Source organism: Cupressus sempervirens, chromosome 2, assembly GCF_028749045.1.
Source record: "Cupressus sempervirens isolate cs-2001-9-10 chromosome 2, ASM2874904v1, whole genome shotgun sequence".
NCBI lineage: Eukaryota > Viridiplantae > Streptophyta > Pinopsida > Cupressales > Cupressaceae > Cupressus > Cupressus sempervirens.
Window position 1 is genome coordinate 648,132,396 of NC_143119.1, and position 27,348 is coordinate 648,159,743.

Genomic DNA, 27,348 nt, shown 5'->3' on the forward strand with positions numbered 1-27,348 from the left:
ATACTATGTTCAATATCTTCTTATAGAAATTATGATTTGTTGTAAGATCTCCTATAAATTGATTATCATTGTTGATGTCTTGCTTGATATAATTTATCTTTCTACAATGATGGAGAATGATCTAATATGCAAGTAATATATCTGTTGTGGTAAATGATAACGAACTATAAGTATAATCAATCTGCAGGAGAAGTAAAATACATTTATTGATTTCAATGATTTACTTTCCTTCATTGACCTTGCATATATAATATTTTCAAGGGTTGCAATGAGATCGGTTATGATCTTTCAACTTTAGGAGGTATGATTAGTAATACTTAGTATTCACTAACTATTCTAATCCTTATGAACTTGATTAGTTAGTGAATACTAACTATCTTTACCATCAGCGATTAGACCGAATATGATGCCTGATCTAAATGTGTGGGTGTGTGTGTTTGTGTGTGTGTGTGTGTGTGTGCGCATGCATGCGCAAGAAATTCATCTTAGTTAGATAATTGTATTGGTTCAAGATCAGTGAAATGCATTTTGAGTTTTCTATGATATGCATATGTATGTGGAACATACATTCACATACATGTGCAATTGCAATTCTTTGAGATTTGACTGGCGCTACTCATCAACACTCCCTCTTAGCTATGGAAGAAAAACTAAGAATGAATGAGCTTAGATGTCACCTTACTTGTGACATCAAGGAATATATATTAGAAAATCAAGTCACATGATATTCATATATCATGGTTATGGCATGTGCACATACATCACATCGCATGGTGTCTATCATAACATAACATGGCGTCTCACCATGATTATCTCAAAAGGAACCTGATGATATTAGAGACATCACATCTGATGACATCCATCAAAATGTTCAAGAGATACTACTATCATGACCTACATAAAGATATCATGTCACATGATATCCATCATGATAGGAAACATTGTAAAGTTGTCACCTCACAATGTTTAATACAAGTGTACATCATCAAAAAGATCGCCACCTTAATGTAATGTACACAAGAAAAGGGCCCATAAGTCATAGAGTCAGACATATGCCAAAAAGATTTTACACATTAAACATATTTAATATATAATTTACAAATAATATTCATTTAGAGACTGAGTCTCAATTACATTTCAATCATACCAAGTTTCTTTTTGAAGTGCTCCACTTTAACTTTGATAGGGGCTTGGTGAGAAGGTTTGCAGTTTGATCACTAGTGTTAATATACTCTATTTGAATGGCTTCCCTCTCTACCATATCTCTTACATAGTGAAAATGAATTTCAATATGCTTGGATCGATCATGGAACACTGGATTTTCTGACAGCTTAATACAACTTTGATTATCACTTGGAATAATATTAGGCTTTAGAGGTTTTCCAAATAGTCCCACAATCAACTTCCTAAGCCATATAGCTTCTCTTGCTCCCATAGTAGCTACAATATATTCTACTTCAGTAGAAATTTGTGCAACGAAGGATTGTTTTTTGCTTGTCCAAGAAATCATAGCGGATCCAAGACTGAAACAATCCCAAATGTGCTCTTCTAGTCTACCACACTGCCACCCCAATCTGAATCTGTGAATCCATGTAGATCAAGATCATTCTTCATGTATTTAGGATCATATCCAACAATACCTTGTAGGTATCTCAAAATATGTTTATCAACAACAAGATGAATTTCACAAGACTCATGCATGAACTGATTTAAAGCATTAATTGTGTAGCATATGTCAGGTCTAGTTTTAACCAAGTATGTAAGTGATCCAACAATCTGTCTATAAAGTTTAGGATCTGGAAATTTGGATTTTGATGTAGATTCTTTCAATTTGTGCAAGTTTGTCTCCATGGGAGTGGACATAAGCCTACAGTTTAACATTCCAAATCTCTTAAGTATATCAACAATGTATTTTCTTTGATTTAGAAAGATATCGTCAGGTTTTTGCCATAAATCCAATCCTAGAAAATAGTGTAGAATACCCAAATCTTTCATTTCAAATTTTGAAGTTAAATCTCTTTGAGAAATAAGATTATCTTCTCCTGTGATTAATAGGTCATCAACATAAAGAATTAAAATTAGCATATCACCATTAATACATTTAAAATAGATATTTGGATTAGCAACATTCTTTGAGAATTTTAATCTCGTAAGGTATTTGTCAAGTCTTTCATACCAAGCTTGGGGAGCCTATTTAAGTCCATATAGAGCCTTCTTTAATTTGCATACATGAGATTCTGTATTATGAACTATAAATCCTCGTTGTTCCAGATAGAATTCTTCTTCTATTGTGCCACTTAGAAATGTAGTCTTAACATCCATTTTGTGAACCTTCCAACCTTTGGTTGTTGCAATGGCTAACATAGCTCAAACAGAGGTATATCGAGCTACACGTGCAAAAGTTTCCTCGCAGTCAATGCCTTCCTTATGAGAGAATCCTCTGGCAAAAAAATATGCCTTGTGTTTTTCTATGCTACCATCTACAACATGTTTAATTTTGAACAACCATTTGGAGGAAACAATTAATTTTCCCTTTGGTCTAGGAACTATATCCCAAACATCAGTCTTTAAAATGGAGTGGTATTCTTCTGTCATAGCATCTTTCCAGGCTGCTTATTTGAGGGCTTCATCAACATTGGCTAGTTCAGAGTCAAGAATTTCACTCATTAATGCATTATATGTTAGTTTGTGGGTCTTTTGCTTTCTCTAGATTTACCATTAGGTGCTGCAAAGTTTTTAGCTCCCTTTACAATTTTCCTAGCCTAGAGTGGTTGTTTTCATTTGTTGGAATTTTGATTTCCGTCATGACACTTGTTCTAATCTCATATTCAAGTGGACTTTCATAAGAGGTTTCTTCAGGACGTTCTGACTAAAGTTCAGGATTAAAACATATATCCTTGTTTATGATAGGATTTTGATTTTCTAACTCATCATAATTCTTTTCCTTTTTAAAGGCAATATCTTCCTCAAATATTACATCTTGACTAAGTTCTATTTGTCTTTGTCTAGGAATGAATATTTTATATGCCTTTGAAGTTTCACTATATCCCACAAAGATTCATTTTATTCCGAAGGGTTCTAGTTTTGTTCTCTTCTCTTTGGGTACATGAATGTACACTAAGCAACCAAAGATCCTTAGATGGCTCATGTCCGGTTTATGCCTAGTAAATGTATCCTCAAGAGTTTTGTTATCAAGATGAGAATGTGGACATCTATTTTGAATATAAACAATTGCTCTAGATGCTTTTGCCCAGAAAGAGGAATCTATATTTTGATCAAACATTGTGGATTTTGTTGCCTCCACAATAGTTCTACTTTTCCTTTCAGCTACCTCATTTAACTAAGGATTGTAGGGTACAGTGAACTCCCTCTTAATCCCTGAACTAACACAATATTCTTTGAACTATTCTGAAGTGTACTCTGTCCCATTGTCAGTTGTCAAGATCTTAATTTTCTTTTTGGAGAAATTGCCAGGTTAGAGCTTTGAACTCTTTGAATCTATTTATGATCTTCTCATATTCTTTACATTTTAGGAAACATATCCATGCTTTCCTTGAGAAATCATCTATGAAGATTACATAGTATAGGGCTCCTCTGTTTGTGGGTGTTGACATAGGTCCACATAGGTCAAAGTGGATTAGTTCCAATATATTTTGGGTTTTGCTTGAATCAGTGTGGAATGATCCTTTTGAATCAGTGTGGAATGATCCTTTGGTGTTTTTCCCTAGAGCACATCCTTTGCATGTTCCACAATGTGAGCAATTTAGTTTGGGTAGTCTAGTCACCAATTTATACATTGAATTTAAGGCCTGAAAGTATATGTGCCCTAAGCTTTTGTACCAAATTTCATTTATGTCAGGAGATTTAAGAATGAGAGCTTGTTTAGGTTTGGTACACAGTTTATATAGATAAGCTCGCCTTCCTATTGGTTTGGCTTTCTTAAATGTGGTGGATTTATGCCATGCCAAAACTCTCACATTCATGAAAGTGATTATGTATCCATTATCTTCAAGAGCCGATATAGATATTAAGTTTCTTTTGATTTCATGTACGTATAGTACATCCATTAGTTGAATTTCCATGCATGATTCTAGTTTGATGGTATAGGTCCCTACACCTTTTACAGGATGTGCAAAATCATCTTTGATGGTCACTTCTTCATCAGTTTCTTCTGCCATAGTTTCCATATTTTCACAAAATCCCATAATATGTCTGGATGATCCGATATCAATTACCTAGGTACTTGATTTGTTTGATACTTGATTTGATAGTGCTAAATAAAATAAAAACTTCTCAGATTCTTCTTGTGAGTTTACTTTTCCAATGTGGACATAAGATGCTTGTTTCTTTATTCTATTAGGACAGTTCATAGCATAGTGCCCACATTGGTCACATCTAAAACATTGGACTTGTGAAGCATCTTTTCTATATTTTCCTTTCCCATGAAAATTCTTCTTTCATTTGGAGCTCTTCTCCTTTCCTTTCTTCTTCGTATTTGTATTAAGAACTTGTACATCTTCATCTAAGGATTTGTGTTTGATTCCTTTTAGTAACAACCTAACTTCTTCTTGTAAACAGTCAGATCTTAGTCAGTCTAGTTGTGGGAGTTTTGATCTTGCACTGATGCCTTGTTTGAATGGTTCCCATGAGCTTGTGAGGCCACTTAGTGTCATTAGAGATAATTCCTTACTATCTATTTCATACCCAACGTTAGACAATTGGTCCCTTAATTCTATAATTCTCATGAAGTGGACGTTTACAAATTAACCTTTGTTCATGCTTATGTGATTCAGTTGTGTTTTTAGTGCAAGATTTCTTCCAGTATTATTTACCTCAAATGTGTATGGTAAGGATTTGAGCATGAGGTATGTAGTTGTTTATTTTGCTAGAATAGGCACAATGTGATTGCTTACGGAATCCACTATTAATTTCATAGCTTTCTTATTGTTTTCAATCCATTGTAATTTTTCTAGCTCATTCTCAGGCTCGGTACTTTTATTTTAATAAATGAGTCTACTTTGTTTTCATCTAATACCATCATGATTCATAGCTTCCATGCTGTGAAGTTATTGGCTCTCTCAACACGATCCTCGAGTCTTATTGCACTTGTCATTTTGAAAGATGAATTTGATAAGTTAAAGGTATGCAATTCGAAAATTTAAATATCCGATCTCCTTATACTATGTTGAATCTCTTCTTATAGAAATTCTGATTTGTTGGAAGGTCTCCTATAAATTGATTTTCAATGTTGATGTCCTAATCAATAATGATTTGAATGCACTTATAATTTCCAATTTAAATATCCGATCTCCTTATACTATGTTCAATCTCTTCTTATAGAAATTCTGATTTGTTGGAAGGTCTCCTATAAATTGATTTTCAATGTTGATGTCTTACTTGATATGATTAGTCTTTTTGCAACAATGGAGAATGGTCTAACATGCAAGTAATATATCTATTGTGGCAAATGATAATGAATTGTAAGTATTATCAATCTGCATAATCAATCTGCAGGAGAAGTAAAATACATTTATTGATTTTGATGATTTACTTTCCTTCATCGATCTTCCATATATAATATTTTCAAGGGTTGCAATGAGATCGGTTATGATCTAGGAGGCACAATTAGTAATAGTTAGTATTCACTAACTAATCTGATCCTTATGAACTTGATTAGTTAGTCAATACTAACTATCTTTATTGTCAGCGATTAGATTGAATATGATGCATGATCTGAATATGTATATGTATGCAAGAAATTCATCTTAGTTAGATGATTGTACTGGTTCAAGATCGGTGAAATGCATTTTGACTTTGCTATGATATGCATATGTATGTGAATGTATGTTCCACATACATTCGCATACATGTGCATTTGCAGTTCTCCAAGATCTGACCGATGCTACTCATCAACAAGATATCTTCTAAGGAGCGTTAATGTGCCAGAAGTTCTCTAGAATTCTTTGTTGTTGTAATTTCTCTTGATGAGCATTGACTCAACGATTGTATCATAATTGTTGTTGGTGGTGATAATACAATTGTCTAGTTTTTGGAGGGTGGGTTTTTTCTCACAAGGGTTTCCCCACGTATATCTGGTATTGTGAGTTTATTTATTTAAATATGTTTTTGTATGTGTCTATCTAGTTCGCAATAGCATAAAGGTTTGCAAGAGTTTCTTAACATTATCTCTCCTATTAGATTTACCATTTGAAAACTTTTTCACATTTTAGCTTCCTTTCAAATTTTACATGTTTGAACTTGCAAATACACCTGCACAAGAGAGGGCAAAATAGCGCAGTCTGAAAAGGTAACTAAGAAAGTACAGTCTGCCTCTAAGAGTATGTAACATGAATACATTTGTACACGTCATAACATATTTGCTCATTGTTAGTATGGCAACCAGTGAATCTAAAATGTAGTACTATTAATTGGAGTTCTCTTAACAAAACTGGTTTCAACAAAATTCATCTGCCTGAAGAGACAATCTGTCACAGAGCATCATTGTGTAATCTAATTTCCCAATCCTCGCCACTTAGGCAAATTGATGGCTCATCAGTCTTGCAGAATATTGGTTATTAATAATTTATTATAATTTAGCCGACTCTAATTATATTTTGTCTAGGTGCACCTGTTAGCCTTATTTGCAGATTGGTAATCTAGGAGACATGCAAATCTACTAGAAAGGCATCAGCTTGAGCAGCTAAAACCAGGATAGCGTTATGATGAAATTCACATTATTTCAATATTAAGTTTACATTATAAGTTCTTTATTATGTGACATGATTACATTTGCTTTGTTCTGCCCACAGGTTGAGCTTCACATATTTGCCAAATCTGTTTAAGGAACAAAAATATATATTTACATATTGCAAATTTCCACTCCAGATGAAATGGGTTACAGCTTAAAATGCATGCTGTTCAGCTTTAGCATTTTGAATGTTTCCCCTTCACCAAGAAATAAATCTATTATGCTATGTTCATAAAAGTTGGAAGATGAGCATGTAAGCTGGCCAATTGATGCCCAGAAGGTAAACTAAATTTTTTTGTTCACAGTATTTTGAAGAAGCTGTACAACAATGTTGACCACTTGAAACAAAATTCTTTGGGAGATAAACTAAATGTTTAAATCGTAAAGGTTCTTGATGAACAAGAGTACAGAAACCTTTACAGTTCTGTTCAAATGAATTTTATTTTTTATATACAGGCATCTGATAAAGGCTGATGAGTTCCTTACGCCAGAATTTGCTGTCAAACATGCAAACCTCAAGTTGCCTTCACATAATAGGGTTCTGCTTGGAGTTTCAAATGAATCAATGCTAAAATGGTAAGACCAGTTTTGTGTGAAAATAAAAATTTCAAACCCTGACAGTGGAACAGAACAAATTGAGTTTCATGAGAATGCAGCTAAAATAATACTGTATCCAGTTAACGAATTTCTAAATTAAAAATGCACTTGATAGTTTCTTCGTTTCAAGGCATTTGGCTGCTTCGCTTAGCACAAAATGTATCCCGGGTTCTGTGTCCATAGTTGCTACTTTGAGAGCTCTCCAAGCTTAGTGGGGTAGTAGTTTACTACCCTCAATCTTCTGTAAAATCTGAAATATTGAAGATTCTATTGATAAACACCAGTTAGAAATACATTACATGTCAAAAGCTATGGATGGACACTGTCTAACATCTTCAATACATTCCTCATATAAAATCATCTTAGAGACCAGATATTGCAGAGTTGTTAAAAACAAGTCAAAAACAAAATCCACATACAATTCAAAAGTAGCCAACTCCTTTTAAGCTTTGCAAATTTGTATTGGTTTCAGTTCCATCATTCAAAAATATCAGGCGCCCTGCAAATGTCCACGAGCAATTAACAATTCAAGTGCAAGTTGCACGTGTTTCTAAAATGCAGATTGAAATAAATGAACTCATAACACTGCATTATTTGGACAGCAACAATGTCCACATAGAATACATGACATCTGTGGACCAAACATTGCTCCAAGAACTCTGGTCCCAATGACAAGAATGCCCATTATTTGTAAACAAAGCCCTGACCATTTTAGGGAATTTTGGAGTTGGTAATATCCATAAATAATGCCCAATATCAATCTACTTAACAAGGATTCTGAATAATATGTTTTAAGCATGCAACTTTTAAGTGGTTCATGAATTCCTGGAAGCAATATATTACTCAGCTCCATGAATTTGCAGGATTTTAAAATACATCGACAAGGAGAGCCAGTAATTTATTCCAGATAAACGTAAATAAATAGAAAAGGTTTAGAAAGGAGAACTACCCAAGAAATAATATCTTAAGATAGATGGGTTTAGAAAAGAGAACTACCCAAGAAATATAACACGGGAAACAGGTGATATGAGTGCCACATTAAACCATGCAGGTTGAATAAATGGGTGCAACTGCAGATAATAATTGGTCTGTCAATAAGGCATTTAGGCAACATATATCACTGTAAGCTGCATAAATATACAGCTTCATATAATGTACAAAATTTTGTATTGTACTAAATGCCCAGATTTATACTCTATCAAGCTCAATGTTACAACTTAATATTTATACTAACTATGAATAGGAAGTAATTTACTTAAGATATATATCGTTCAACACAAGCCTAGAATATGAATAAATATGAACACCACGCTAGCAAGAAGGATGTTTGGTTAATTTCTGTTTAAAAACCCTAGCATGTGGAGAATATTATTGGTAATCACTGAATATATGCAACATGCAATAAAAGAGGAGAAGAGAGCAATGTACCCTGTTGTCGTACGGCGATTTCTCTGATGCGCTTGACAACGCCTGTAAGAGGGTCGGTGAAAATTTTTGTCTCCAAATTTCCTTCCAAGTAAACATGTGCCCTGTAAAGATTATTAATAATATACTAGAATCAATATAACCAAGTCATTACTAGAAAACTATAACTGAGGTGATGTGAACACCATCATCAATTGCCAAGAAACAGGTGACACAATCAAAACACATAAATTATTGAAAATGGACCAACAAAAACATTTCAAGAAGGTTAATCTCAAAAGCAAAAAAGGTAAATAATAACATAATATCATAGCTTAGTTTACAAGCTTAAGGATAGAAGAATCAATACTTCGCATTTTCTACACTGCTAACAGAGAAACATAATCAAAGTTACAGTGGCATGCACATAACTGGTAATAATTCAATTGATAATTGAGTAGTACAATCAAACTTAAGTTTGATCGAGTCAATAGAAAAAATCATAAACCAACAATGCGTTACATCCAACCTGTTAAGCAAATATCATATTCTTGTTCCACAGGGAAGGATCCACTAGATCTAGATCACTAAACATCCCAGGGATTTGGGCACTTGGAAGGGACCTCCTCTATATGCCTTCTTTCGGATTTTTTGACAGCATTTAATTTGGTCTATTTGGGGACTCTGTGTGTCCACTGACCAACCCTAAGATTTAACCACATCTCCATTATCAACTACATATAAAACAGAGAAAATAGAATATAAAACACTTAAAATGAATAAACCCCAAGGACAGCAGGGGAGCACCAAGTATACATCTTTCTGCTTTGTAAAGTTTTGGGACGTTCTCAAAATGTCTGGAGTCCTGAAAAAAGAAATGCCACCATCTATTTTGGTTGACTTGAAGACTCACTGTGTCCACTGGCCAACCCTATGATTTTAGCACATCTCCAGCATCAAAATACATATAAATTTTTTTTTAAAACTGAAAAAAAAAAATTAGAATTCTAAAATGAATAAACCCCTAGGAACGGCAGGGGAGCACCTAAGCTTATCAAGTCCTAACCCACAAAAGAATTAAAGTCAATGCTAATTGCTGTTTCCCATTCACAAAAAAGGAGGGAAACTGGAAAAGAGAAGAATAAGATGAGGAAAAGCGCAGCAAACAAACAGTTTCTGAGATATCAATTGCATAATGACCCCAATTGCTGACTTTGTTGCTTTACATACCTGTACCAGGCATGATGTAGTATTTCCTTTTTGGCATCTCACAATATAAATACTGTTTCATATTATGTGTGATCAATGATTCATCAGATACCGAAATGAATGGGATCAGTGCATTGTTATTGTACTTCTTTGGAATTTCAGCTTCTTTTGATTTGTTTGTTATTTTTAGGATTTTCATTTATTTGTATTTTGAGAATTCAAATATCAAGTTTATATAGTATTGTGTTGTTTTAATAGCCATTCTGCTGCCATCCCTGCTGTCTGCATTCCTGAAAGTGAAAGTTAAAGAACCAAGGGTGTTTGCTAAATTATTTAAGTCTTGAATCACAATGTTTATGTTAAATGCCAATTCAACGCATGTTAAATGGGTAAACAAGTATTCATGAAACAGGATACACAAATCAGAGTTCCAAAGATCATTTTATAGAAAAGTGCATCTGACTTGGAGTCATAAAACAGGTACCAATGCTCACTACACAAAGCAGGCATCTCATAATGCATGATGCTACATTTCATATTTTGGCATCTTACAGTTAAATCATGTTTTATATCATTTCTGTGACTATTGTTTTATCAGATGCAGAATAGAATCTGAGAATTGTTATTGTACCTTTTTTGGAATTTTAACTTTTTTGAGTGCACTTCTTTTTTTAAAAATTTAAGGTATTTTTGATCTATTTACATTTTAAATTTAATATTTAAAGATTCAGACATCAAATTTATATATTATTATATTGATAGCGATCATCCTGCCAGCCCCCTACTGTTTCCAAAATCTAGTAAAAAATTTCCATCCAAGAAACCCATCCTCTCGTTCCTAAAATGTAAAGAAACACTGGTTTTTGCCGATCTATTTGTATTTTAAGTTTAAAGATTCAAAGATCAATTATATATATTATTATTATAATAGCCATGTTACCAAAATCTAGTAAAAAACTTCCATCCAAGAGACCCATCCCCTTGTCCCTGAAACTTAGAGAAACCCTGATTCTCGCCAGATATAACTTGAGACATTGAATCAAAATGTCAATGTTAAATCTGTTTCATTTTTAAGCGTAAGGAATAAATAAGGTCTAAGTGCTAACGAAAAAAACAGACCAATAGACCAGACCAGTTTGTAAGCATATCTAAATAGGGCAGGAAAAAAGGCCGCAGACGCAATATCAGAACAGAATTGTTTTGAAAGAGTGATAAATACAACCTCTTAACATTATGTGTTTTGATTTGCACATAAGCATTTTGTGTGCTACCCAGACCATATGCAGAGTCCTAATAATCAATGTCATCACAAGCACCATTTGTGTCCTACAGTTTCCTCTTGTGGGACAACCTCTAACATTAAGTGTTAGAATGGAACAGAAACATTTTGGGTACTACCTGCACCCTGTGTGGAGTTCTATAATTTTCATGTATGGGGCGCTGGCAGCAGCATCCTTACCCCTTCCTGCCAATCAAGTTATTTTGCAAATTAACTCGTGTCCCTCATGCCCCACGATCATTGTCCAAGGCAAAAGCAAATTCAAATCTTTTGACTCAACTGATGATACCCAAGGAATATCTCTTTTGAGGCAGATGAGCCTGCCTCCACCTGGAGCCTGAAAAGGCCTTACCCTTTATAAAATGGAAAATCTGCAGTGCTATCACAAATACTACAAAGAAATTGAAGAATCTGCGGGTGCAGGACAACGTCGCACCAGATATTTTGTGGACCAATCACAGTATTGCCATGAATTGCATGAATGGAATCCTTTATCAGCTCAATCTATCATTTCCAACAAATTTTTATCCGTTGGTAAAAGATGACATCATCCTTGCCATATTAGATAACCTAGAATCAAATATGAGTAGCTATAGACTTTCCTTATTACTATGTTGGCTTTAACACATTTTTCCAAGCAGCTTAGAGTCTCCAGCTACCACTGCCCCTTTTGCTTTGGCATAACTGCAACAGCTGGGCTGATTCTGATCACTGCTGAGATCCATAGTCGCTGCAGATATGCTCCTTCTCAAACATTTGCAATTTGTCATTTGCATAATGTGTTTCTACTTCCTCCCAGAAGATCTTGGGGCAACTTGCAATTCACCACACTTTGCAGCATAGTTGACTCAGAAACTTTGCATCTTCTTCCTTGCCATATTTCCTTGTTCTGGCACTGTTTAATCGGCTATATGTAGAGTAGGAGCTATTAAAATTTGATGCTATGGTTATGAACAATTTGTTTCCATCCTAATATCAGCCATTGGACAGCACACCTCAGGCAAGTTATATTAGCTTGCATCCTAAGCCTTTGTTTCTCCAAGTTTCCAAGATGGTGGGGCAGGTAGATCAGGGAACACATTTCTAGCACATTGAGAATATTCCACAAATTTGGGGATGGTATAGGGGCCACTGGAGTGCAGCAAATAATAAACACACACCCACTGACCTATATTATCAATTCATCAGAGTGTACGGCCAGAGACAATAGATCTACAGATAGTTCATTACTAGTCTGGATTCAGAACAAGTACATGAGAGAATTCATGCAAGACTCAATTAAACCATTGTGGATCTGTCCCAGACAAACCCAGGCAAACCCAAGCTGAATCCAACAAAACTTCGTAGATCTCACAATGAACTACCCTAGAAAAATGTTGTTTCTTTCTAGTCACTTTTAGAGTAAGTCACAAGGTCCGAGTTCAAGTTCGGCAGCAATAAAATTCACATGAAGTTCGCTAGAGTAAAAAAATTGAAATTAAATTCACCTTATATAAATATAAATTTTTAAAAAAAAAAAATCATTAAATTTTAAAAATAGTTTAACTATGCTTAACAGATCTGAAACTAAATTATATTCTAAAATAAAATAGTCAAATTTATTATTTATTAAAAATTATTAATAATATAAATATTATATTAAATTTAAACTAATGTAAATATTTACACATTAAATTAGAATTATCAAAAATAAAAACAATATTAAATTTGAATATATTATAATAAATATTAAAATATTATAATATAAATTTAGTTTAAAGATATTTAACTTTAATTTAAGTATATTGATTATATAAATAATAAATATGATGAATTTTATGTATTGAATGATATATTTATTATAATTTAAAATTCAAATTTAATATTTTAAAATACTATGGGGGCATATTGCAATTCATTTTCCTTGAGCTACTTTACATGAACTGTGCCTGAGCAAGAGCTAGTGAGGAGATCAACTTCATTTCCATCATTCACAGGGCAATGCTTCATATACGCCCAAGCTTATGCCCTCTTCCACAAAAATACAAATGCTACATTTTTAGTCCATCTTATCTATATAAGGTAGGGAACTTATGTTCCCAGTTTCCCATATTCATTAATTTTGGGAAGCCAAAAATTTAAAACCTTTAAAACCTTTACTATTCTATGGGCACCCAACATCAGTGACAGTTAAGGTTCCGATTACCTACGCCTAGCAGCATTGAAACCTCCAGTAATGTGAAAGGAAATAAAGTATGCAAGGTTCATCCATCTATAGAGAAGCAGCTAGTAGTCGTGGATAGCTCCAATTGATCCTCACCATCCTCCATAATGAACTACCAAATAACTGCAAAATCAATACTCCCCCCACCTACAACTTCAATAACATACCAAAAAATCCAGCCCTCCTCCCCACCTTCCAAAACCTGAGCCTCAAAAGAAGACATCCTTGACAAAAAAAGGAAGGTGCTGCTGCTGCTGCTTGTCCTGCCAGGTACTTTGACATGCACCCACCTTCAACTAATTACCCATTCACATCAATTCTCAATCCCTAACACAGAAAACAACCATGATGAACAGCAATGTTGTGTTATATGGCCTTCCATAGAAATCCTGGGATTTCTATATCAACTACACTAAATCCACCCCACCAGAATCTCATCAAGAAATGACTCCAACTCTCACTAATTGCACCCAAGATCTGAATACAAATTGGAATTTGGAATGGGTAATTCAATCTGATGAGAACCAGATTGAAGAAAATCCTGAGGCATATTATGTGATGCTTGACAGGGAGTGATGGATGAAGTTCTGTAAGTGGTACAATGGAGGCCACGTCCTCAACCCTACATCTGCCCGAGCAATGTATTTTCAGTATGATGGGTGAAGAATGATTCACTTCGATGGCCGAATGGATATCGTAAGTTTGAAGCATAGATTTCATCTCCTGGAAGGCAGCAGGATTCAAACCAAAGAAATATTGGAAAAGTTATACGAGACATTTGGGAGTGAAACTATTGCGATAAAGGTGTTTACAAAGGGAATATGGCATGATGATATGGCAAATGCTTTGCCCAACGTATGGTGGTTTTCAGTATGAGGAAGGAATTTAGTTTGCAAGGAAATGGCTTTGATGACTAAGAAAATGTTTGGGGTACACACATGAAGCACTTATGTAGATTTTTAGCCATATAGTAAAATAGGAACTGAATAATGGGCAAAAGCTTACCATTTTTATATAGTAGTTGCAAAAAAATATTAATCACATGCATTATTTCATCACCAAGTTATAAATAAATTAAATTATTATTTATCCTATTATAGACTATTAAAATAAAATCATATTATTCAACTTCAAAAGTTAAATTGAAAAAATAGTTCAATATTTTTTTATTTCTTTGTTATTAACTAAATAGATGTTTAAAAAACACTAATAAAAAGTTCACTCTTTAAATAATTTGAAAAAAGCTATGACCATTCATTTCTTTATAATTTTCTCGTTGTTTATATTTTTTAAAAATCTTTATCACTTGCCTTCCATACTTCAAATCAAACTAACTAGATGTGGGTTTCAAATCAAAATAGCAAGATACAAATGATACAAGCGAAGAAAAATGACCCCCATATCAAAATAGCCGGATACCAATACAACAGAGGAAGAAAATGGCCTTAAATCAAAATAGCAAGCTACAGATGCTACAAACGAAGGAAAATGGCCTTAAAATGGATTAAATACAGATGCCATAGAGAAGGGAAAATGACCTTGAAATCAAAATAGCTTTATACAGATGCTAAGCATAACACATCTTCAATTTTCTACAAAACGTAAATCCATATTCTATTTCCCACAAAAGGTAGGGAGTCTAGCTCCTCTAGAGTTCTTATTCAAAAGGTAATTTGGATATGAGTTTTCTTGCCCTCTTCTATAGGATTTATAGCATTAACATTGCAATATACAAAGAGTTGCCTTCCAACTTGAGTCAGAAGAAATTAATTGTGCCCTAGTCATGAGTAATGAGAAATTTGTTTTCCACAAAACAATACATTGCAACCTTATTTATAACAACTACAAAAAATTTGTAATAACTGCTTTAAAAATTGTTTTTTAGTAAAATCAAAGTAATTGTCCTTTCGCACAAAATTTTCAGCCAAATTTCATATGATTTTTTATAGGTTCACCGAATTTTGAACTTGATGCCAAGATTTTGGCGAACCCTGTGACACAACTTTTAGCCTTTGACTTTGACTAGGAAAGTCCACAATAGGATCCCTAACCCTAAAGATGACTTGTAAAGCATTTGAAACTAACTTGTCGATTTGGGTTTCACGAAGGGTTTGGGTTCGAGAATCGGATTTGTGGATTCGTGAAAAAAATTCCCATTATGATTCGTAAGGATTTGTGAGTGTGTGTGTATATATATATATATATATATATATATATATATATATATATATATATATATATATATGCATTATAGATTCAAAATATAAGAGATATACAAATAATTGTAAAACTAAATCCTTTCATACCATGAATCTATGATCCTTGACCACTGATCAATGCCAAATGTCAAAGATAAACCTTATGATTTGAAAGAAAATCATCACGACTTATAGTTCAATAATGTTTGAAACGTGATTCAATAATCATGAAAGTGTTCTCCATCATCAAATGAATTATCTAAAAAATGTGGATCATTGGGATCTTGAGTGGCTGCAAGTAAAAGATTCTCATCATCATTGGAACCAAAACCAATTCCACTAGCACTAGAAGGTGTTGTGTCGTCCTCATCATCATCTAGATCAAGCAACGTAGCTCTAGCAAGATCTTGAATCATCGTATCCAAGTCAATAGAATTGGGTGCCACATTCCAAACCTTCTTTGCCCCCTTCTTGTATTTTGGATCCTTGTGTGTTAGGAAGCGCAAGTTGTTGTGAACAAACACCAAGTCGTCTTCTTTTTTGAAGCCCAATCGGTTATGCTCCACTAAATGGATAAAGGAATATGTACTCCAATTCCACTTAGCGGCAAAAGAGCCAGCAACCTAGAGAGAAAACAAACAAAATTAAGTGTTATAATCTACATTGCAAGAGGCCAAAAAATGAAAAATACATGAAATTAAAAAACTTACTTGTGACAGGATGATCTTTATGGCATGAGGATGGAGGTACACGTAATCTTGCTCATGGAGGTACCACCATGTAATACCATCCATTCCACTTTGATGATTCACAACAATAGGATCTAAATCTTTTATTGAAATGAATAATCCAAATTCTGTCCTAACATTTGCCCCCACCTCTGGATCGCTGAAGATCCTACTGAATGCCCTCTTATACCTAGTAGCAACCTTAGCTTCTCTATAAGGTGCCACTCTACCCAAAATAGAAAGCAACTCTGGGCTATAATACTTAGGGTAGAGAGCATAAGCTAGGAGATGCAAAGGTGTAGTCCTCTTGTTCCAACAATGAAGAACAATTTCTTCCACCTTTTTGAAAAAGGTGCCTGCAAGGTCATTCTCTGTCCTTTGTATGATCTAGGATATGAATAACAAATGATGTTCGTTTAAAGTTATCTTGATGTAAGTTATGTAAATTAAAACTTTTTAAATTTTAGCTCTCACATTATTATTATTAATAAACTAGGATAGAGGATTGTATTGTAACTTACCAATTTGACTTTCTCCAACATGTTGTCCATGGCATCATAGATGTGTCCCGAGCATGGCTGATCTGTGCTAACAAACCTAAGCATAGAAATGATAGGTGAATTCCAATACGTAATCTACCCAAGCCCACCAATCATCATCCAATATCATTGCCTTGACCTTTTGGGCCCTTGTATCAGATTGTTTCTAAATGCCCAATTGGTTGCTAATCACCATTTGTGACAACACATCCTTCACCCTCACAAGTCGTCAAAGGATGATTGTGTGTGATGCAAAGCGGGTTTCAGCCACCTAAAACATGTTAATAGTAACACATTTAATTATGTAACACACGACAAAAAATGATAGTTTATTAATGAAACTAAATTAATTTAATTTTAAAATTTGCCTTCAATAATTCCAATTTAGAAAGAATTCTAAAAATTGCTTGTGACATGTGGTGGTTTGTGACACGTTTGAATCTCCTCACACTCCTCATATATTTGTGTCACCCAATCTATTTGGGTGCCAATGGCTTGCATCACCAAATTGAGGGAACAGATGGTACACGGTGTCCAAAAAATGTGATCATATCTAGACTCTACCAATGCACCTGCAGCCCTGCAAACTTTTGCATTGTCTGTAATAAGTTGGACAACATTATCACTACCCACTACCTCTATGGAATCAATTAGAATTCAAGCAACAAATTCAGCATCTTTTACTCACCTTCACAATCAATCGCCTTATAAAACATTTCCCCTTAAGGGGCCACAACAATAACATTGATGAAAGTACGGTTTTTATGGGCTTTAGTTGGGTCTCTACATTTTTCCTCTCATTGTGCAAAAAGGTGGTTCGCACCTTTTCATATCCAAGGTGTTGGTAACTAGAAGGTGCATTATTTATTACTTGCACCATCTCCCTCCAATAAGGTGATCTAACTAAGTTGAATGGAACACCATTCGCAAAGGGGCAATGTCCAATTTTTTTCATCAGCTATATCTCTCAACTCATTTTGAAATGCCTTATCCAATGGGCCTCTCTTGTGGGTGGTGATTTGTAGTTCTTCTACATTATCATCCTCCCTAGAAGGCATAGGCAAGAAACGATGTCTAGAGGCTTGGTGAGTGGGTGGTGTCATTGAAGTTTGTTTCCCGCAATATGCACCATGTTTTCCTTTTGAAACTAATTTGTCAGCATTTTCTTGTTCTTTTAAAAATGTTGCTATTTGCTCCAGGTGGCAACCCTATCTTATCTGGCCTCTCACACATATTAATCCCTCTACCCCCAAGGCCGAAGAAATGAAGTTTTGACTCTAGAATAGGAGCTTCTATATTGTACATTGCAAAAATCACATTTACAAATAAACCCCCCACCACCAACACACTGTGAAATTCTTCTATTATGTCTCCATAAAGAAGACCCTTTCTTATTTTTAAGTTGAGATCCCTCCTTACCCATAGAGCCTTGACTATTTATTGTTGCACTTGCAATCTATAACAAAAATTTAAAAAAAAACTTCAAAACTTCTACGAAAACTTGGAATAAATTTGAAACTTTAGAAAAACTTGAAACAATGTGAAAAAAAACTAAAGAAAATCACTCAAATCTGCCTTTAGGAAAGTATTTGTCACTCTACAATCAATCTCCTTGGATTTCAATCGCTTCGCTTCGAACTTGCAACAATGACAAAGCAAAATGAGAGCAAATGAGTTTGTGAACTGAAAGGGGTCGTTTTAGAGTTTCGAACAAAAAAATGATAATAAATAAATAAATAATTTTAACTTGTTCTCGCCCCACATTACCTTTTTTGCCCCATGGGTCCATGGGGGTCTGCATCTGATTTCCCTGGGTCCACGAGGGTTTGCACCAGATTCCCCCTGGTCCGCGGGGATTCATGGCCGGACCGGACTGGATCCATGCAAGGTCTGGATATGACCCTGTGGATATGTTTGGATTCATGGTCGACCCATAGGGTCATATCCAAACACAGTGTGGACCTAGGACGTACCAGTCCACGAATCCAAACCCGGATTCCAACTGCAGGCCAGATCTGTAAATCCGGTAACGCAGATTTGAAAGAATAAAATGTTCACTTCTTTAAAGTTCTTTTTGCAATTAGAGATTGCTTCTTCAACTGAACCAAACAATCTGTAAAAATAATTAGTTCTACCAGATTAATCTATGGTATTTTGCATCTAATTCTCAATATCAAACTGAACTTTCCATCAAAAATCTGAATATTTACAGACTAAGGAAGTTATCCAGTATTTGACTTTTTTGATGTGCTTGAGATGCTCTAATAAACATAATAAAATCCTAGAGATCTAATGCTTGTTGCAAGTAAATCTGTGTTTTGAGTATATGCTTAGTCAAGTGGAAGTTATTCATTGGCAAACTGTTTGAGGCAAACTCTCAATGGTTGTCATCAAATCAATAAGTTGATTAAAATATATTATATATATCAACCAAAACATTTTACATCTAATTTTCAATATCAAACTGAACTTTCAAAACATCAAAAATCTGAATATTTACCCACTATTAAGAGCTATCCAGTATTTGATAGATTTTATGTGCATGAGATGCTCTAATAAACGTAATGAAATCCTAGAGATCCAATGCTTGATGCAGGTAAATCTGTGTTTTAGTATATGCTTAGTCCTGGAAGTTATTTACTTGCAAACTGTTTAAGGCAGTTCTCAATGGTTGTCATCAAACCAATTAGTTAGTTGAAATATATTATATATATCAACCAAAACATTCACAGGTTCCTCTAAACATGTGATTGGATCAGTTTTGTACTATAGGAGCTACTGGATAAGTTTGATACTATAGGACTTATTGGACCAATTTGGCACTATAAGAAAAAATTAAAATCTAAATACATGGTACCATATGATGAACATTTTCAGACTTCACAACATTCATCATAATATAAAGCTGTTAATCTGCAATATGCATTTAGTATTTATTCTTGTCTCTCCTTGGTATTTTTATTTTGCATTGTAATCTTACATGATTGGAGATTTGACTTATGCTGTAAACTGACTTATCCATTTGTTTGAGAAGCATTTAAAAATTTGCAAATGTAGAATGTGGACTTTTCTTTGAAATCCACGGTGGAGTTACGAGGCAAGCATAAATCAACTAACCTTAAATTTTAGTTATTTACTAACTTCTGACATCAATCAACAAAGTTTTTCAATCCACAATCAAACAAATGTATTAGTGTTAAATTTTACTAAATCACATTATAGCAGCATTGCAAATAACAATAATAATCAGTATATCAGCAACCACTGACATCTATAGGATTTAAGCCCAATGTATCTCTTACCTCATCAATCTACAAGTAGCTCACCAGTTGAACTACCTTAGGCTGGGTGAGGATTCAATACATATTTTCCTAAATTGCTATCTCGAGGCATCAACGCATCATCAATAAACAATGACCACATAGGGTAAGTTTATCACGGGTCAAGCAATCCTACTGAAGCTTCCATATTTCATACTTCTCCAATACCACTGTTTTCCCTTACCACAAGTAACTGACTATTATACGAGCTGTTATGGAATGAATATGGAAAACTTCTACTTAGTTTCCAGTTCCACATCTCTCTTTGCTGATAGCTGTACATGCACATTTTATGTATGATACTCACCTTCATACAATAGCTGCATCTACTATTTAGACAATTGGCAATAGGCTTCTCCCTTGAGTCAAACACTGAAGATGTAATAACAAATGACTACTGAATCTTTGCTTCTTAGAATAAGTGGTAACAGACTTATACCATTTTACAACAATTTTTAGCACAAGCGATATGCAAACCAAGTAATCTGTCAAAAAATGTTCTGACTACATGTATATATGGTATATACAAGAAAGAACTCTCTTGAACAAGAAACACAACCCTGTTGACAAGGTGGAAAATCTGAAGTACCAAAAACATAAGTTTACAAGGGATCTCCTATGCATAAATAAAGGTTAGGCAGAAAATAATCTGGAGTTATAAGATAATAAGGTGATATAAAGCTTAGTGCATAAACAAAAACAAAGTAATGTATTTACCTCCAAGACATGATTTCATGCATTCCCCTCACCCTCGGACTGAAAAGAAACCTATGTCTTGGATGTGGTGATCTAAGGTAACAACAAGAAGAGGGTATTACCTAATAAACAGCTTTGTTACATTGTTAAGATATCATGTCCCAGAATCTAGCCTCCTGCTGTGTCTTGGTCTGACTTTGAGATAAATCATAAAACCCCTTGTTTGGCTTCGCAAGAATGAAGAATGGAAGTGCAATCTAATTTTGCAAATATATCATGAGGCTAACTTCTTGTCTGCTTTCGAAATGGTGTTGCCCCATGGGTACGAATACGCCATCTAAAGCTGAAAGTCAACTCTCAAAGGGGATGATTCAATTTAAACTGCCTTTTGTTAAAAGAAACAAGGCTGAAACAGTGAAAAGAGACAGCTAAATGGTAGACATTAAGGCTGTCTACAAAGGAGGGAAAACTTCATAGGCAAAATAGGTTTTATACTTTTAAGCGTGGAACAGAAACAATTCTAACAACTCTTAAGGATACATGGGAGACTGAAAGGAGGTAATGAATGATCAGTAAGTCCAAAGAGCCCTAATGAGAGGAATGTGGGGTTCTTGTTAGATGAACTAAGCCAAAATGACATCTGATTGACCTAGGGAATCTAGGATTACAGGATGGCAAGATATGGTTCAGCATTTGACTGATACTAAGCCAATCTTGTTAATCGTCATATTAAAAATCAAATCATCCTTGATATTAAAGAGCAACAATGACTCACTAACAGGTTCTTATGCACACAACAAGATGATGTGCCTACATGCTAAAATACATTTAAAACATGGATAAGTAAATTCTATTCATGAATCCTGATGAGAATTACAAGTTTATATATATCTGATACTTGTTGCAAGTGAATATAGCTTCCCATATTCTTCATGGCGCAAAATTAATTGATAGAAAATTGTTCAGTAAAAATCCTTTATGGATGTCAACAAAGCAAATTGTTATTTAAGTTAAAATTAGGAACATTATCCAAGACTTATTAATGAGCCAAAATGAGAGGAATGTGGGGTTCTGGATAGATAAGCCAAGTCAAAATGACATCTGATTGACCTAGGGAATCTAGGATTACAGAATGGCAAGATATGGTTCAGCATTTGACTGAAACTAAGCCAATCTTGTTAATCGTCATATTAAAAATCAAATCATCCTTGATATTAAAGAGCAACAATGACTCACTAACAGGCTCTTATGCACACAACAAGATGATGTGCCTACATGCTAAAATACATTTAATATATGGATAAGTAAATTCTATTTATGAATCCTGATGAGAATAACAAGTTTATATATCTCTAATACTTGTTGCAAGTGAATATAGCTTCCCATATTCTTCATGGCACAAAATTAATTGATAGAAAATTGTTCAGTAAAAACCCTTTATGGATGTCAACAAAGCAAATTGTTGTTAAAGTTAAAATTAGGAACACTAACCAAGACGTATTAATGAGCCAAAATGGCATCTGATTGACCTAGGGAATCTAGGATTACAGGATGGCAAGATATGGTTCAGCATTTGACTGAAACTAAACCAATCTTGTTAATCATCATATTACAAATCGAATCATCCTTGATATTAAAGAGCATCAATGACTCACTAACCAGTTCTTATGCACACAACAAGATGATGTGCCTACATGCTAAAATACATTTAAAATATGGATAGGTAAATTAAATTCTATTTATGAATCCTGATGAGAATCACAGGTCTGTATATATCCGATACTTGTTGCAAGTGAATATTGCTTCCCATATTCTTCATGGCTCAAGATGAATTGATAGAAAATTGTTCAGTGAAAACCCTTTATGGATGTCAACAAAGCAAATTGTTATTTAAGTTAAAATTAGGAACGCTAACCAAGATATTTCAAAGAATTAAGCCGTCCAAAATTGACTTGACCATTTAAATCGACAGGCTCAGAACCCAAAATGGTTTAAACAGCTTTAAAAAAATTGTGTTTCTTTTCCTCTAAAATTTGACATGTTTCGAAATGAAAGTTGGAGAGAACTTTCGGCCATTATAAACAATGATCAACATAACCAAGTGATGGACCAATTTGAATAATATAAATTACTCTAAAGGACACAATTATTGATTTTTGTGCATTGATATTACAATTTATTCACCTCAACAATAATGCTAGCATTATCTACCTACAGTGGATAACAGATGAACCCAATGCTGATTGGCCACATCTTTGACTCCAATCAAACAATCAGAACTAAATGTTTGCTTTCCACCACTAATATTTGACTGACAAGATAAACTAAATAAGCATCATTTCACAAAAGAGTATTTCTAGATCAGAAAATCATGAACTTACCCTTGCTTCAAGTGCTGCATTGCAACTACTCCCAAATTCTCTGTATAAATGCAAACACGGTGCCACTGAACTATGCCCCGATCTGCATATTCTCCTGGTGATTCACTCTCCAGAGGCCTCCTGTTATTTCGAATGCCTCCAGTTCCAACCGAAAAAATCGTAACCATTTGACCACTTCTCAATCTCTTCTGAATTGGTAGCTGCCCTACTTCCCCAAGTATAATAGCCTGCATAGAAAATCCAATGTGCTTAAGCAAAGCTCAAAAATGATTTCAAATACCAGAAGCCCTGGCTTCTAAAGTTATGATTTATGAAAAAGCAGCTTCAACTCTATATCATGTACACAATAGTTTTGCACCTCCACTATAAAAGCTTCCTAAGACTAGGAAAGTAATTTCTAATTCAATAACAAAAGACTTGTTTATGCATTCTCAGATGTAAAAAATTTAAACCGACAAAATGGCCTTTACAGCCTTTTCCAATGTATGGCCCCTGTGTAGTGCTGAAACTACATGAAAAACAAAACCCCCTTCTGACCATTGCCCTGCAATAGTTTATTGCGTACTTAAAATATCCATTGGGCTTTGGTCTCCATCTAGCAACTGAAGCAGGCTATCACCAGGCAAAAGATCCATGCTTGAACACCAGCTGGTCGAGAACCCTTGTGTCTGAGGGTCTGTTGAATTTGAATGTCCCAAAAAATGGTCTAAAGAAAAGGAAATAGGAATCTTGTAGCACTTGCTGGATATAGTTCAAACAAAAAATGTGTGCCTATGTTAAAAAAATTGATATTAAATCTTAGTTACCGGTTTGAGTTTGATTCAAAATACGGGTTCGAAGAACCGGTACGCCAGTACGGCAAAATTTTGGAAAGGTTTTTGGGTTCATTTGGGTTTGTTCGTACAAAAATATGTAAAAATTATATATATATATATATATATATATATATATATATGAAGCCTAAAAGCATAGAGTATCATAAAATCATATGATTTAATCTTAATTAATCATTTAAACAACAAAAACACCATAGCCATAAACTTTAAACATGTAAGCTGTAATCATAGCATCATGAATCAAGATCATACCATCATATATTTCAATTTAAAATTTTCAAGTTCAACATCAAAGTTTCAAAACATTAAAACGAAGTTACCATATTTGGCCTGGCAACTTGAAAGTTGCAAGTCCATTCGCTGTGTATGCGAAGTTGGTTCATATTTGGTTCGAATTTGCAATTTGAAGGTAAAAGTCAATGGTAATTCGATTTTACAGACTCGGGTCGAATATGGCTCCATTTTGAGCAAATGTGAAACCACAGGCACAAATTTATAACGAATTTAAAATAATTTTTGTTTTGGTTGACTTCAATGGCAGTAGTTTTAATTTTTTTTTATTAATATTGTAAACTTTAAAGTAAAGACTAAATTGCGATAAACCTAGAAAGCACGGCTTGTAAAGGAAAATGCAATCAGACATTTCAATGTTTGACTCATAATTGATCTTGAAGCTTGACGTTAGAACTGAGAACACAATACCCAAGCAGCAGCACCAGTCATTTGTAAAGTCTTTACCTTCAGTGACCGTTCAAGGCAACGGCACACAGGTTAACGGCAAAGGCACCAGTCACCATTCACAGCAAAGGCACGCAATCACCATTCACGACAAAGGCACAAGTTAATAAATATCATAATGTAATAATAATATTTATATTTGTAATTCAATTTTTTGTTGATGGGATGCACTAGTCTAATTGCCTAAGACGTTGCAAACGCAATAGACCTATGTGACTACAATCAATCTCAGATTCTCAAATAGTGAAATGTATTTATTATTTCAATTTGCGAATCTAAACGTATTAAATATTATTTGTCTTTGAAGCTAAAATGCGTATAAAACTTAGACTATTTAGCCTTTTATCTACATATGCAAATTTATTGTGTTAGTGTATTTTAAAGGTTCTTGTGAGGGGATCTTAAATTTTTATTTTTTGCACATCCAAATCAAAGAAATTTACTTTTTTTTGTTGTTTACTATTTGTAGATTCTATCATTCTAAGAATGGCTGCAACTGCAAGTGATTCTGTTATCGGAAACCTCCACTTCAAAATCGACAAATGCTCCCTGTTATGGAAATACGTGAAAATAGTTCGACCAATGCTAAGTGGAGGAGGTTGTGTATGGATTTGCAGCTATTGCAAAGAGGAATCAAGTAGTTCCTATAATAGAGTGAAAGCACATTTGTGCTTTATTCCTCAGAAAGGCATTAAATTTTGTACAGGGAAGCCAAGAGTAAACGAAAAGCTACCTAAAACCCTACTTCCAAATCACATTGTGAACAAATACATTCAAGAACAAAAGCAAGCAGATGAAGCTGCTAGAAGGGCAAGTGTTGCTAATCCGTTGCAAAGTGGTAAGCCTTCAAAGAAAGGGAAAATCTCATCTATGTTTTCAACTTCTGTTACCAATGAACCACCAACTGAGGGTCATCCATTCTTACATACTCCTCAACAACTTGTAAGTAAGAAAGCAATGGGACCATTGGAAGCATCATTTCAAAATGAAACTAGAGACCTTGCCGATCAATGTAATGTCCCTTTTTCCTGGGACATTATATTTTGTGTGGCCAGCTCACTTCGCCTAGGCCTTGGGGGCGAAAAGGTTCTTTACGAGGTTCAGCTCAAGATTTGGCCTAGACATTTCCAGTTCCAGACCTATCAGAGCAGTTTTGACAAGTTGTCCAGATGCTTACTATTTTTAGTAAGTAAATAGAGCTCAGTGTTCTTGATATCCCAGTGTTGATTTGGAAGCATCTCGCCGAGAGCTTTCCAACGAGCTATTGCACGTGCTTATCTAAGTTCGTTTGATCAATTATTTTAATGCCTGATAATTATGTGGGTTTTGACTAAGTGACTATTAAAGTTCATTTAATGTGTCACTTTATTTTGCAAAAGGTACTATGTCACTTAAGTGACTATAGGACAAAAAAAAGTGTTTTATCCCACATTGCCTACAAGAGCATGCATCACATTGGGAAAAGTGATAAAAGGTACAACAAGTTTCACATGAGGGATATATGAAAATTATATTATTGAAAACAAATATTAATCTGGGAGCTGGAAACAGTTGCTGGTTATTTCTTTGAGGACGCAAACCCTTGAAGAAACTTTGGAGGTTGGCCGCAAACCTAGCCTTCTTTCAAGTTCTATCTATATTGCCAATCTGACTGTTATTTATGTTTGTAAGATTGGATATTCTAAATTGTTGCACGTTATTGTATTGCTGTTGTATAATACAATAACGCATTTTGGGTTATTTGTATTAATCTGCTGGTTTATGTATAAGTTTCTGGATATTGGAGGAAATAAACATATTTTTCTGGGTTTTCTCGATTGTATATCTGCTGGTTATATATCGGTTTAAGTTTTGAAATTTGTATCAAGCTCGGATTTAAAATTTGTAAGTTTTAATCGAGGGTTTTAGTGTATATCCGGAAGGGGATATTTCAGTGGTATCAAAGCTGGTTTTCCTGCCAGCGTGTGAACTTTTATCGGCAAATAAGAAGTTCTAGAAATCATAAATGGAGGAGGTATGAGTTTCTCTTAATAATGGCAAACTCCAATTCAGAAGTTATTATCTTAGTGCGATTTTACAGGAAGGTGAATGATTTTCAGTTCAAGAATCAGAATATCCAGTGCAGATAGTATGCAACAAGTGAATACTAAGGAAAAGAGTGAATTTCTAGTTCAAACAGTTAAGTATCATTGTTTTGCATTTTGGAGTTGAAACCAGCTAGTTCTATACAGGCAACCGAATAGTTTATGACAGTGGGGTCATTGCCCTTGGGTCTGAGGAAGCGGCAGACAGGCCATTCCATGCTATGTTACAAGGAAACTAAATGGCATAATCGTTTTCTATTTACCTCGTTTTTGGTAAGCAAACCGACTGTTGCTGACTGGTCTACTGGACGGCATTGATCAAGGGCAGTTCAATCGTAGGTGGCTTCCCACTCTATTTCCAGCCAGGACGTCACCATTGTTGGTGAAG

General features: G+C 34.5%; 1 protein-coding gene across 2 annotated transcripts in view; it reads right to left on the reverse strand.

Moving 5' to 3' along the window:
* Positions 1-7,002: 7,002 nt before the first annotated feature.
* The window catches only part of LOC149575041 (Nucleic acid-binding, OB-fold-like protein), a 45,894-nt gene continuing 25,548 nt past the window's right edge, over positions 7,003-27,348 (reverse strand). Inside the window, exons 3-6 of one of the 2 annotated variants that reach the window (XM_089814903.1) lie at positions 23,303-23,529; positions 8,774-8,874; positions 7,765-7,844; positions 7,003-7,595 (exon numbers count right to left, since the gene is read on the reverse strand). In XM_089814903.1, coding sequence (XP_089671029.1) covers positions 7,768-7,844; positions 8,774-8,874; positions 23,303-23,529 — 405 coding nt within the window. In that variant the 3' untranslated portion in view covers positions 7,003-7,595; positions 7,765-7,767. Of the gene's footprint in view, positions 7,613-7,764; positions 7,845-8,773; positions 8,875-23,302; positions 23,530-27,348 lie in introns of both variants that reach the window. The other variant, XM_089814902.1, reaches the window with a different exon arrangement.